Below are 15,283 nucleotides of genomic sequence, written 5' to 3' on the forward strand. Positions count from 1 at the left end.
GTAAATATTAGCTAACAGACACTATTAGAAGTACTTGCCATATATGTTAAGTCAGTCAGTTCTCCAGTAACCTCATATTTGATCTCTTTAGAATAATTCACTGTATTTATATACCAGAAATCAACATGTATGACAGCCTCTAACTGAAAAACTTAAATTTTTAATGAGATAGGTTATAAGCTATAACATTAATATAAACAGTTACAGTTCAGACATTAAACTGATGCTGTAGAGGATCATTAATTATATAGGAAAATTATTACCTTTTTATATTAAATGGGGAGAGGAGGGAGTGCATTTTACAAAAAGTACAATATCAAAACAAATTCTAACAATATATATAAAATGTTCTTAACTTTGAAATCTATTGATGAACTGATAATTCTGTGTAAAAGAATATAATGTTTATCTGGGAGAAGAGCTATATTTTTCATTAGATTTTCAAAGGGATCTGCAATCCAAAAAGGTTAAGAACTACTAAAACATTACAGTAAAATGTATTGGCATTTATCTCTGGGTTAGTGGGATTACTGGAGATATTTATTTCCTACAGTAAATCTGTATCACAATTTTAATAAAGACTAAGAGTTTATTTTGATTTTTAGTTGCTCTCTGTGTGAAGGCTGTGTGTGCATGTGTGTGGGTGTGTGTGTGTGCGTGCATTTAAAAGAGGAGAGAGAGGAGACCTGCACCGAGGAAAGGGCTGTTTTGAAGAGTGGGAGTGGTGGTGGGGAACAAGGTAGTAAAACATTAAAAATATGAAGGCCAATCATGGACTGTTGGTTACTTAGGAATTTCATGATTCATCCAACACTTCTAAGTATTTGATATTCATTCTAAAAGTAGGATTTTACTCATGAGTCTTGGATTTCTTTTAATTGCTAAGCTTTAAAATATCTATTTTAGTGGAAAATTCCTCTAGCTGTAATCTCACAATGCTGCCAATCTTGTTCTCATGATAGTTTTAGAAGAACAGTGTTTTATTCTCCCACATGACACCTCCTAGTTTTTCCACAGAAGATGTGAAAATTCCCAGAGGAGGAAAACTTACAGTAAATGGTAGTATTTATTTTTAATGATACTGTGTATTCTTTTTCCTTTTCTGAACGTTATAGTTCATATTTTTGTAGCTGAAGGCAGAGCGGGGGCGGGGGGGGGTTCTTTTTGGAATTGTATTAGAGATTTGTGTTAACATTCCTGAGTAGAATGTTACAAACTTTTTGGAGTTAATGAAACAATCTTCTTTTCTGGGTATTTTGTGCTGCACATATCAGGCCCTCAAAATAGGTTAAAAACATTTCTGTTTCTAGAATAAACAAAGCTAAATCTGGCAATAAGATCAAGTAACACAGTTATTCACAGTTCTGACACTATTTCTTACAAGCCTAATCTGAATGGGAATAAAGCACTGATTTTGTTTTCTAATAATAACTATCCCTTGTTTTTAATTTGTGTAATGGTTTCATTTATGTATTAACTTAATATGTAAGTATTTTTAAAATTGTTAATAGGTTAAACTTTTAAAAATACTGTTTTAAGCTTGTACATCAAGCAGATACAATGCTGCTAAGGGATATCCATGTTTCTAGGTGTTTGTCTGCAGTTGTCAGTGTTGTAGTTTCTATTTGAATAATCTTGTGGTTGATGCATATCATTGGACTTTTTTTTAAGTGAAAAGAGGTCTTTTTAAATGATTCTAATGCTCTTATATAACATGATGTGGTTTCAGTGATACTTTACTCTCTTGATTTTCACCTGTTATACATATAGATTTCCGCCCAGTTTTTAATTAAAAATACTTTAATTAATATCTTTATAGCTAAATAATTGTACATAGTCTTGATTACTTTTTAGGGTATATTCAATATTCACCAGTTTCATTGTTGAAAACAAGCAAAATGACTTTATTCTCTTTTTGTTCTGTGCATTTTTGCCAGAAACGTCCTTCACTCCAATGACTTCAGTTACTATCTATAAATATGTTGATAGTTTCACATCATTAGCTCTATCCCTGTATAACCAACAACTTTTAAATATCTACTTTAGATGTCACAGAGGCATCTTAAACGCAGCATGTTCAAGAGTAAACTTGTGAAACTTAATGAATTTCAGTACTTGGCATCAAAATCCACTCTTGCTCCAGCCAGAAATCTGGACACTTGTTATGACTCTTTTTTTTTTTTAACTACTTTGCTGAGTTTATGCAGTGCCAGCATACCAATCTAGGACACCATCATTTCTTAACATAGATGATATAATAGACTCCAAATTGGCCTCCCTGCCTCCAGTTTGATCATCTCCAGTGCATTTTGTTAAAATGATTTCCACTTTTCTTGCTTTACTGAAACTTTTTAAAAATTTTAAATTTTTATTGTGAGGCATCCCTTTCTGCTAGCATAGCTGTAAAAACCAAATATTCAAAGTGATGTCAGAACTAGCTCTTTGAATCTCTGTGATGAAGTATATTTAGTTATACTTTCATTAAAAATGTTACAGTCAGCATGGGTAGGTGGAACAACAAATCAGCGTTTCACTCTTTCTCTAAAACCAATAAATAAATACATTTTTAAAAATGTTATCGTCAATTTTTTGTGAAAACAAAAATTTTGTGCCATAAATAACTAAAATATAAACTTTAAATTCTTTTCACCCCTTACGTTCTATTTTTGTGTGATACAGCTAATATTTATTTTAATAACATGATTATATTATAAATCATTGATTTGTGTGTCTGTAATGTACATTATGTATATATTTGTATAATGTGTATATAATATGTAATATATGGTCATATATAATATGGTGGTCAGTGGACTCTTGAACAGGGTATGGACTAGTCCAAGTGCCATGGTGCAGTTTTTTAATTCAATTTTTAGAACAGTTTAAGGTTCACAGCAAAATTGAGGGGAAGGTATAAAGATTTCCCACATACCTGTTGTCCCCACACACAAATGCATAGCCTCCCCCATTATCAGCATTCCCCAACAGAGAGGCGTGTTTGTTACATTGATGAACTTGCATTGACACATCATCACCCAAAGTCCATAGTTTACAGCAGAGTTCAGTCTTGGTGGTGTGCATCTGTGGGTTTGGACAATTGTGTAATGACATGTATCCACCATTATAGTATCATACAGAGTAGTTTCACTGCTCTAAAAATCCTCTGTGCTCCATCTATTTATTCCTTCCCCCATTACTTCTCCTCCAACTGCTGGCAACTACTGATCTTTTGTACTCTCTCCATAGTTTTGCGTTTTCTACCATGTCACGTAGTTGAAGTCTTGTCCTCTCTTTTTCTGAGTTAGCCTGGGTAGGGGCCTATTAATTTTATTCATCTTTTCAAAGGCTTTTGGTTTTATTGATTTTCTATATGTTGGTTTCCTGTTTTCAGTTTAATTGATTTCTACTCTACATTTTTTTTCCTGCTTACTTTGGACTTAATTTGCTCTTGCTTTTGTAGTATCCATTGGTAGAAACAGGATATTGATTTTTTATCTTTCTTTTCTAACATTCGCATTCTGTGCTATAAATTTCCCTTGAAACACTGCTGTCACTGCATCCCACAAATTTTAAGTTGTGGGTTCATTTTCATTTAGTTCAAAATATTTTTAAATTTCTCTTGAGATTTCTTCTTTGATCCACATGTAATTTAGAAGTGTGTTGTTTAATCTCCACATATTTTAAGATTTCCCAGTTATCTTTCTATTACTGATTTCTAGTTTAAACCTACTGTGGCCAGAGAGCATACATTGTATGATTTCTATTCTTTCAAATTTGTGAAGATGTGTTTTATGGCTCAGAATATGGCCTGTCTTGGTGAATGTTCCATGTGAGCTTGAGAAGAACGTGTATCCCGCTGTACATGTGTTATTTTTATATTAGTCATTGGTAACCCAAAATGTTTAAGAGTTGAAGAAAATGTAAAGATTTATTTACTTTAAAAATCTCGTTTTGGATTAATTAGACTTATTCTTGTTCCATTAATAAAATAATTTTAAAATAAATATATAATAATTAAGCAAATAAATAAAGTAAAAAATTATTTTCAATTTCTGCTTTTGTTAGTATTATCTAAACCCAGGAAGTAAAATGTATATTTTTATTCTAATTTTTTATTTTTTATTCTAATCTATATTTTTTATTCTAAAAATGTATATTTTTTATTGTATATTTTCTATTTTTTAGTTGCATTAAGATATACCTTTTCTGAATGTGACTTTTGTAAACGAAGTGATGATGGAAGTAATTTCAAAGAGATACAGAACAAAAGAGTTTTGTTGGGGAGCATTATCCCTCCTATATACTATATTAGCTATAATTGATGGAGAAGTGCTAAAACCACAGCAGGTTATTTGCAGTGATGTACTGTCTACTAAAACAATAAAACCATCAAAATTTAAGTGGCATTTATAATAGGCATGACATAAATATATTCACAACCACAAATGCATTATTTGAAAGAAAGAATATTACTCTTAAGAAGCTGACAGAGCAGATCTTCAGGATTTCATATGTAATCATTAATGTTTTGTGAATTATAGTCTCATTTCAGGTTGCTGACATTTAATTTTTTTAAAATATATCTATTTTTAAAAAAAATATGTCTTTATTGATTTCAGAGAGAGGAGTTGAGAGAGAGAGATAGAAACATCAATGATGAGTCATTGATCGACTCATACCCCCGACTGGGGATTGAGCCTGCAACCCCGGCATGTGCCCTGACCAGGAATCAAACCTCGATCTCCTGGATCCTAGGTCGATACTCAACCACTGAGCCACACCTGGCCGGGCAAGGTTGCTAACATTTAAAAACCACACACAGCCCTGCCGGGCGTGGCTCAGCGGTTGAGCATCGACCTAGGATCCAGGCGATCAGGGTTCGATTCCTGGTCAGGGCACATGCCTGGGTTGCGGGCTAGGCAGCCAATCAATGACTCTCTCATCATTGATGTTTCTATCTCTCTCTCTCCCTCTCCTTTCCTCTCTCTGAAATCAATAAAGATATATTTAAAAATAAATAAATAAATAAATAAATAAATAAATAAATAAATAAATACCACACACAAATGACAAGACAAAGATATTTACTTGGAGATATTGGGTGAATCTGTAGCAAAGAAGGTAGTTTGTGTAATACTTCCCAGCAATACCATAATTTTCTGTATTTTTCTGTATCACTAGTTTAGTGATACAGAAAACCAATTCTTCAACAAAGATAGCAAAGGAATTTTTTTGTTAAAATTTAATTAACACATTGACTTTTGGACAGTGATATGAAGATTTTGTTTTTTAACTTCCTTGCTGACAAACACAGCATGCTCTGAAGTATATAAAACTTTGAAGTGTTAACAAATCAAATGTGGTTTGGAGTTTTGCTTGCTTTTGTAGGAGCATGTTCTGATTATGTAGAGACAGTGACGGGGAAAACATGCTGGAACTTATGCCAGAATGTAAATTAATGTCCTGCTTCTTTCTTTGAGAAAGTCTTGCTATCTCAGCTGAACTAAACAATATACTTGTTATATCAGCTAAATTAACAGTGGTTCACTAAAAGTGTGAATCACTTAAACACTAATGCATTAAATTTGAGATTTCAAAAATGTAAATGACAATTTGGAAGCTGTACCAATCAACTGTTAATTGTATGCTGAAGTAAACAGTAATTTTCAAAGGGAAATTTTCAGTCAAAAGTATTTGAACTTTGGGATGAACTCAGTGTTTTTGCAAGCTAAGAAACCAGTTTGATCCCCAGCTTTTTAAATATGTGAATTAGACTTATTTCTCTGATCTTTTTTTTTTTTAATGATCTTAGTCTTCCATGCAAAGGAGAAATGTAAAATGTTTTCAGTGTTATATAAGACCAAAGGACAAAAATGTAGAAATTTTGGGAGAATTTTCTACCAATTATGATGAGTTCCACAATATTGTAACAATTATCAGTAAAGTTAGTAGTGATTTTAGTATTGCACATTTGCATAATGTTATAGTCAGATACTTACAAAATTTGCTAAGACACACTTTGAATTTTATATCAGAAGGAAACCCATGCAGCCCTAGCTGGGTTTGCTCAGTGGTTAGAGCATCGGCCCACGGACATAAGGGTCTCAGGCTCGATTCTGGTCAAGGGCATGCACCTTGGTTGCAGGTTCAATCCCCAGCTCCAGTTGGGGTGCGTGCGGGAGGCAACCAATTGATGCGTGTCTCTCACATTGATGTCTCTCTCTCTCTCTCCCTTCCACTCTCTCTGAAAAGCAATGGAAAAAATATCCTCAGGTGAGGATTAAAGCACAAGAAACCCATGCCTAAGAAATTAATAGATCAGGGATCTTTTTTTTTTCATCAAAAGCTATTTTAGATTTAACTGTAACTTTGATGGACAGATGATTGGAACTGATTGCTAATGAAGGACTGGAGGCATTTTGAAAGGCGTCATTTTCTGCATTTAGGGTAAAAGTTGAAGATGAATATTCTAAGCTTACTGAAATTCCTGTAAAATCTCTTCTATTCCTGTCCGCATACATCTGTGAAACTAGTTTCTGTTATGAGAGCTATTGAAACAAAACATACATGTAGTTTAGATATACCTTATCCCTTGTGAACAGAGTAATCATCAGTCCAACCTAGTATAGGTAACAAGTATGGTAGCCAGCCTCCAAGAGAGCCCCCCAGGAAGCCCTACCTCCTGGTATTTAGAACCTGTGTAATCCCCTCACACGTTGCAACACAGGTTAATGTGGTAGTATGTCATTTCTGAGATTAGGGCAGAACAGATACTATAGTGTCTCGTCTTGGTTGCTATGTCACTTTCTCTCTGGAAGACAGCTGCCATGTGGTGAACAGCCCAATGTAGGGGCCCACATACTGAGGAACTGAGGCTTCTGGCCAGTAGCCAGTGGAAAACAGGCCTTTTGCCGTCAGACATGTGAGTGAGCTTAGAGGCAAGTCCTCCAGGCCAGTCAAGCCTTCAGATGACTTACTAGTGTGATAGCCTATTATTGCCTGTTTGCATACTTCCAATGAAAAATATGCAATTTTATGTAATTCTTTCCTTTTTTTCTGTTTATTCTAATTATATTATTGAAACAATTTTATGGGTCTGAATCTGATAAAACATTTGGACTTGTATTTTGTATAGCCTTTTTTACTTTTATTTTCCCAATAGTTCATTTTTATTTGGTCTTGTAAAAGTATTGGTCCATGGTGGATTGGAATTTTTTTAAAAAAAGGAAAAAGAAAAGTGATTCTTCACCACAGATAGTCTGCATTAGGTCCCTGTTACAGTGCTCTAACTTACCTTATTGTGATGATCATCTTGCTTTGTTATAATTGGTTATAGTCTCTGTTAAGTTGAAGGGCAGAGTCCATGTCTGTGTTTGCTATTACACTTTCAGTATCCAGAACAGTGTCTGGTACTTACCAGCTATCCAGAAGATTTGGTCAAAATAATTAATGAGTGATTGTCATTGTGTTGGAATAATAATTAACTTCTGTAGTTATGAATAAGTTGATTACTATAATTAGGTGTCCTCAGAGGAATGGTAATTGTTTATGGTGAATACAAAATATTTTTGGCATTCTTCTTGCAGAGTATATTAGGTATTTTTAAATATATATATATTTTTTTATTTCCATAGCACAACTACTGCCTCTGAAGAAGATATCTCAAGTAGATATCCCCGAACAGATAGAAGTGGGCTCGGCAGATATAACAGGGATGCAAATGCTTCAGGTAATTTGGTCTCAAGTAGCACATTGGAAAAGAAAATTGAAGACCTTGAAAAGGTATGAATTACAAGTTATTTAAGATTGATAAATTAATGTACTATTTGGATTCCTTTTTTTACTTGCATTAGCAGCTGAGAGAGAAAACAAATAGAAATTTGTAGGGGAGAGACGGTGCCAGAGAAGGGAAAAGAGTGAGGGCACTAATGGAAGATATCAGTAGTGTTAATTGGTATTTCCATATATAGTCAAATAGCAGCTTTGAAGCACTGTCTTAAGTAAATTGTGTAGTTGCATAGTGGCTAGGCATTTTCTGATTTCCTTCGTATTTTCCTGTATCCAGTTCTGTTGATGTTAAAACTTTCAGAAGTAGAGCCAATGCTTTTATTCCTTAATATTTAGTGGCTACTCCCATTCTGCCAAGTGCTATCTTTAATATAATGAAAATAGTCTTTATCTTTGAAATGGTTAGAAGTTTTCCTGGCAGCATGTACTACTGTGTGTTTATTATATTATCTGTACAGATTGTCATTTGTAGACTTTCTTCTGGATTCTGAGTTAGAGCCCAGAGCCATCTTCGGTGTTTGAAACAATTAAAAAAATTTTTTTAAATTAAATCTATGGGGGTGACATTGGTTAATAAACTTAATGAAATATACAGATGATATTTGAAACAATTTTAAGAATAAACCTGTTTAGTAGTATCTTTGAAAACAGTGCAAATGGATATTGGTATAAATTTATTAGGTTTGTTCTGTAGACATCCAACCTCTAAAATTGATAACGGTACTGAATTACTTTCTGATTGTTGAAAATTTGTTCTGTTTTGCTGAATTGAAATGATTACCTTTGATATAGACTGTTTTTAGTAGAGATTTAGTTTTTAAAATTGTTTCTTTTTGTAACATCATTGCTTTTAGGTCACATCTGTGCTTTCAAACTAATTTCTATAGGTCTAAATTAAAAACTTTAAGGAATACATAGTTCAGTAGGTTTCAAGAGGATCCTTGAGAAAGGCTTTTTGAAGTTCCACAAGCGTTTGGATTGACTTGCTAGTAGGTGGCAGCAGTTGATGAATGAGGCCAGGTGGCTGCCTTCTCTGAGGGTTAGTAGGAAAGAAGCCAAGTTCTGGGCAAGACCTTTCTCAGTTCTTTTCTTTTGCCCTCAGGGTGGCTGACCCAGCCCAAGTCCCTGGATCCTAAATAAGATTTCTTTGAAAGAGGTGTTGCATTATTTTAAAAAAATAAGCTTAAAAACCAGTAATCTACTTCAGTTCTTTCATTTTATCCATTGTCAGTTAACTCAGTTAACTAGCAGAGTGGGAAGTAAAACTGAGGGCCGTTATTTTTTCATTTAGACTTTCCCATGGAGCTATCTCCTTACCTTTTTTTTTAAAAAAAAAAGAATTTATTTTTTAATTTGTTTTCCAGTTACAGTTGACATACTGGAACTTATATTAGTTTCAGGTACACAACAAAGTAAACTTTTTAAACTGTATTTTTAATAAATTTGAATGTTCTCAAACAGATATTATTCATTAAAAACTATTACTATTACTAATGGTGGTGATAAGCTAAAGAGGGGATCTCATTGAGTATTAGTATTTGTTAAAGACTTGTTTGGGCATAGATTTAATCAGAAACATACCTTAGAACTCCTGTATTCCTCTCATTCTTCGGTTCTTTTCTGGGATGGTTTTTTTCCTTCCCTCATCAAGTGACGTAAGAAAATTCATTGGAAATTTTCATATATCTAAGGTAGTTCACCAAATTTGGCAGATGTATGCCACTTAACCACCAATTATTTTCCAATTAATCAACTTTGTAATTATATTTTCCAGGAAGTATTAAGAGAAAGGCAAGAAAACTTAAGACTTGTGAGACTAATGCAAGATAAAGAGGAAATGATTGGAAAACTCAAAGAAGAAATTGATTTGTTAAATAGAGTGAGTACTTACATATTTCAGTTTCATGGTTTCCTTTTTTTCTGGCAATTGGATGAAAATATATAAATATGAAGAAATTATTCAATTTCATTATTTAGTTCATTCTTTTGTTAATTAGATAGTAATTGGTGGTAGTAAGAACTCTCATTTCATTCTGATTGATTTCCTCTGTCCAATTATCAGTTGTATTCACTTAATATTATTATTTTTGGAGATGGACTAATGAATAGAATTTGCTTTGTGTTTTATTAGTCTGGAGGTGAGAGGCAGCTTGGTCACCACTACACATAAAAGACACAGAGTTTCCTCAATAAAGAACTATAGTTGCTACTTTCTTGCCATAGGGAATTCTAAATTTCTTTGTATTTTTCACTTCTTTTTCTTCAGTTGTATGTATGCATTATCAACTTTAGGTTAAGCCTTATCTGAAGGTCTTTCTCATGATTATTTGTAGCTCTTTTTTTTTTTCCTTTTAGCCCTTGAACTTCCTGCTTAAGAAACAGGTCTTAATGCTAGAACATACTTTGGTAATGGAGATGGGAACAGATTCCATTGTTTTGGTTTTTAGAAGACTTTAGATAAGACAGAAGAAGGAAATGTTTATTTCAGGGAAAAAAGGAACAGATTTCTAATCCAATCTTAACTCTGACTGTGAAAGAAGAGAAAATAGAGAGTCTTCATTATGTGCAGAATAATAAAGCTTTAAGGCATTAACTACAGGTTTTAGATGAGAAGCTGAAACTCAGAGTTTAACTTGCTCAAAGTCATATGTAATAATCACATAGTAATCAGCTGAGTCAGTATTTGACCTCAGGTATTCGAGAATCCTAATTCTGAACAAGTTCTTCCATTCTTGTAGACTGCCTTTCGTTTGGTTCAGAACACAGGCATCATCTATTGGTTCTGGACATCTGCAAATATTTTTGGTGTTTATGATGCATTAGCACTGCCTTAGGCACTGCTACATTAAAGAGAATAATAAACACCTGTGCTTACAGAGCTTATAATCTAGTAATGATATATAATGTGTTTTATCATTTTTAATTCTGAATCTTAGATAAGCCTCGTAATTTTAGGAATCATGTATTGTTGTTTTCAACAGATCAGTTTTTCAGCATCACTCATTTAGTTTGTGAGTAAATGCAAATTCTGTTTTTGTACATTTTTAAAATTTTTATTTATTTATTTTTAGAGAGAGAGGGAGAGAGAGGTATAAACATCGCTGTGAGAGAGAGAAACATCAATCAGTTGCCTCCCGCACCCATGTTGACCGGGGATTGAACCCAAAACCTGGATATGTGCCCTGACTGGGAATCTAACCCCCCACCTTTTGGTACATGGGATGACACTCCAACCAATTGAGCCACACAGGCCAATTATACATTTAATTGTTTTTATACATTTAAAAATCTTGTACCTAATTGCCCAAAGACATTATACTAAATTTATCAGAATGCTGCTATCCAGTAGCACACATAATATATTGATTGCTCTACGTTTTAGTATTTTGAATTGCTAGGGTAAATCTATAAATGTCTGCTTTCTAACCATCAGTAAATAGTTTGTCTTGAAATAATGTTTCTTCTAACTAAAACTTAGAGTAAATGGTCTTTGTATTTACCGTCTTTGTATACAAGGCACTAGGATTAATATAGGGAACTTAGAGCTAGAATCACATAACTTTAAAGCAGAGGGTGATTACTTAGTTCAGTGGCTTTCGTTTTTTTTTTTAAGCTCTAAACCTTTCACTCAAACAAAATGTCATAGAGAAACCTAACATACAAATTGAACTATATCAACTCTATATGCCCCAGGTCTCCTTTTCTGTATGCCTCAGTTCTATCAGCTCCTCAGAGTCTCACCCCATAACATGCACACATATAAAAGATCACACAAAGTGGTAGGAGTATATCTAGAACTTGTACCTGGATCTTTTTGATGCCTAATCTGACAGAAGGTTGCAGTCTGAGCCCCTGAGCATCATATTGCTTAATTTTTTACATAAAAAATTAAGTTATTTTTTATTTTTATTTTTTAAATTAAGTTATTTTTAATGATTAAAATTTGGAAGATTTACAATGAAAGAATTCTAATTTCTGGATTCTCTCTGGCAAGAGTTGGCTCATATTTTCATGATAACAGTGAGAAGGAGTTGAATGGTGGATGCTCGTCTTAAGTGGGGCATATTCTATCTAAAGTTGTTTTCAGAACTTGCACTCATTTCCAAATTAATTGCTTGTATGAATTTACTCTGTGTGTATTTTTTGAAGTGTTTTTAATCACCTTTAGGATATTTTAAAAACTCCCGTAATATATTCCTTTTTGTTTCCTTAAGGACCTAGATGACATAGAAGATGAAAACGAGCAACTAAAGCAGGAGAATAAAACTCTGTTGAAAGTTGTCGGGCAGCTGACAAGGTAGAAGATTCAGGCTCAGTGTGGAAAAGATATTTTAAAACTACTGATTGAATGTTACAGTTAACGCTAGGACCATTATTCCTGTGCTGCAATACATTAAGTATGTATATTTATTTCTGGAAAACAGTGGATGTTTATTTCAAAAAGATTTCTTTTTCATTGTTAGTTTCAAAAAGTATCTACTTTTTATTTCACGAATAAGTAACATCTTTCAGTTATTAAAATGATAACTCTTTGGTTTTGTGTGGTATTCAAATAATATATGGTTTAAAGTCACAACCATTTGAATATATTTTATCTATGGTAGTGCATTTTCTCCCTAAAGGAATATACATAGTCTTTGTTTACATGAATTCAAATACTTTTGGGAGTTACCTGCAAATGCCTTATTAATGAGGTGTTCAACCTTTTATGTGTAGGTGATTTACTCATAAAGGTCTTTGTCTGCTGTCATGTGTTCTTTCAATTTAATCTAACCAATTTAGAATAATGTAGAGTCCCACTATTTTGTGTAACAGTCATCTTTAAAAAGGAAAGCTATTATAAAAAGTCACTTAATATCATGTACTAACTAGGTTAAATACAAAATTTAAGAGAATACTTGAATTGTGCTATAGTAAATTAAAATGTACTATTTTGTATTTGAATATTGAAAAAATTAAAATCATGTTAACTTCTGAGGAACATACATTTGTAAGTTTAATATAAAATTTCTTATATAGGTACTACCTTTTTTAGGTTTATAAGTGTGAACATGGGATATTTAAGAAGTTGTTTATTCATCAAGCTTGGAGAGAGCATACAATTTTCGTGTATAAGAAAATAAATTCATATCTTTAATTATCATATGCATTAAAATCAAAACCAAGATATTTATTCTCACTAAAATCATTTATACTACATTATGAAAGAGTACATAAACAGAGCTAGTATTGAAATACTTGGCTTAATTTCTAACTGAGAGAATAATACTGACACAGTTGTTCTCATATGAGAGAATTATTGCCCTACCTCAAATTTAAGGGATTTTCTTCCTAACATTGGATTTTTAAAAAAATAATTATTTTGAAGAATTATACATATTTTCTTTTTTATTAATTATCATTAGTATTTAGAGTTGTTTTATATTACATTTTCATGTTGAGTAAGGAAATCCCCTCCTTTAAAATAACATTAATATTAAGAAATGTATACCTGATAGTTGAGTCTCAAACAGTATACTGACACCCATGTATCTAATAAATACACATCAGTAGCTTGAACGTAGTAAAATGCATTTTTGGCTTCCCCACTGATTCCTTTTCCTTCACTTGCCAAGCACCTTCATTATTCACTATTAGAAAAATGGGAAGGGTGAGACAGTTGGAAAACATGGAGAGTAAATGATGAAAATCAGATGTCAAGTTCTAAAACTCTCTGCAATGACTTAGAGTCCTCCCACACACCCTTTTCCCCTTCAGAAGTTTTAACCTTGACTGATCATCAGTATCACTTGGGTGGCTTAAAAAGAGGTTTCCTGGCTGTAGTTCCTAGATAGGTTTAGATTGAGACCCTGGACAGAATTTTTAAAGCTCACCATCTGATGATTCTGATCATAAGTTTGGAAACAGCTACTGTTGCCCCTTTCCTTCTATACCTTCCATTGAAGACTCTGGAATTAACATAATTTTAGCTACTAGCATTTTTTTCCCTTTTAGTTTATTTAATAACTTGGTCACTGGGGAAGTTTTCATATGTCCATGCATATTAACCAACAAGTTCAGTGTTAAATTACCAAACTTGACACAGTTGCAGAATTACTATGTAAGTGCATCCTTTTTGGAGAACATTACCCTACATGGGACGGTGATCCACTACCCACATGTCAGGTGGTCTGCCAGGCTCAGTTACCACCTTTGGCTTGAGGTACTCATCTCCCTTTAGTTACCCTTAGTTAGGTATGTGGCAAAAGTATCGGCATTGCCTAGTTTCCCATCCACACTTTGGATGTTGTGAAAATGCTGTCAGTTTCTAGCTTTAACATATTAGTGTGCTAGTTTTTCCGTAAAAGAAGTATTTTGTATTTTCTGTGTAATTCATGTGTAAGTAAAGGAATATTCCATGTCCCTTTTAAAAATTATACCAGTTGTTAATACTTAAAGACTGAACAGTTTTAAATTTTTTCCTTTTCTTCAGTTTATTGGAAACATTTCCGTCAATGATCTTTTACATGCTGGTACCTAGTGCATATGCAGTGCCTGAGAACTTAGGCAAAGCTTCCACATGCAGTTCTTCCTTGAAATACGTGTGTATGTCACATACAGATTTTTACACTGATTATTGAAAAATAAAGTAGGATCTGCTGCAATATCCCTTTAAAATTTGTAAAATATTGAGATTTTGAAAAGGTATCTTAAATACATGTGCACCACCGTAGAAAAGTTGGCTATTGTCAGTAAAGTGCTAGTATTTGTGAAACTAGTTCCATTCAGAAAGAATATTTCTTATATTTCCTGGGAATTTGTGGCATAATAAAGCATATCCAAAGTTATCATGTGTTTATGATATTATTTTCAAAACAATAAGGTTATTAACTTTCAAATGAACAGGACTTGCCTCCGTGATTTTCGGTATGCATTAACTTGAGAATTGATGAAGTAATCTGTTTCATTTTTCTAGACTTGTTATTAATTTTATTGCACTACAGTTACCTTCAGAGGGGAAAAGGAAGGTGTTAGGGTATGTGTTTGTAAGGGAATTTACTAAATACAGTAGATTAGCACTGTCACACTTGATCAAGTAGTTTAAAACATTAGAAACTTAAGTATTGGGGCAGATACATGAAGCAGTCTATTCTTTAAAATAACTTTTTAATTGTGGTAGAAGCAATGTATTCTTAAGGTCAAAAACCTACCTCAATTACATGTGTTTTATGTTTTCTGGGTTAATCTGGATTTTTATAATTAGAAATTAAAATGCAGGATTTTGCATCCACTAATATTTTGTTGAATATAATACAAGTCAGTGTATTAGACATGTCCATATGTTCAACACCATAAGGCAAAATAGGAAAGGCCTTGATTTGGTAATTGATCTGATGTCCTAGACAATATTCACATGTACAGTGATAGTCATCTTTCATCTTCTTTGTAGTTTTATGATCTTGAGCCTGTGCCTGGTAAGTTCCATGCAATGTTGGTACTTACATGCTTTTGTTAG

General features: G+C 33.1%; 1 protein-coding gene across 1 annotated transcript in view; it reads left to right on the forward strand.

Moving 5' to 3' along the window:
- PAWR (pro-apoptotic WT1 regulator) overlaps positions 1–14,614 on the forward strand; it is a 98,612-nt gene extending 83,998 nt beyond the window's left edge. Inside the window, exons 4-6 of the mRNA XM_081130712.1 lie at positions 7,635–7,782; positions 9,563–9,667; positions 12,003–14,614. Of these exons, the coding sequence (XP_080986838.1) occupies positions 7,635–7,782; positions 9,563–9,667; positions 12,003–12,089 (340 nt within the window). The 3' untranslated portion in view covers positions 12,090–14,614. The remainder of the gene's footprint in view (positions 1–7,634; positions 7,783–9,562; positions 9,668–12,002) is intronic.
- The last annotated feature ends 669 nt before the right edge of the window (positions 14,615–15,283 follow it).

Source organism: Miniopterus schreibersii (genome assembly GCF_964146895.1).
Source record: "Miniopterus schreibersii genome assembly, chromosome: 2".
Classification (NCBI taxonomy): domain Eukaryota; kingdom Metazoa; phylum Chordata; class Mammalia; order Chiroptera; family Miniopteridae; genus Miniopterus; species Miniopterus schreibersii.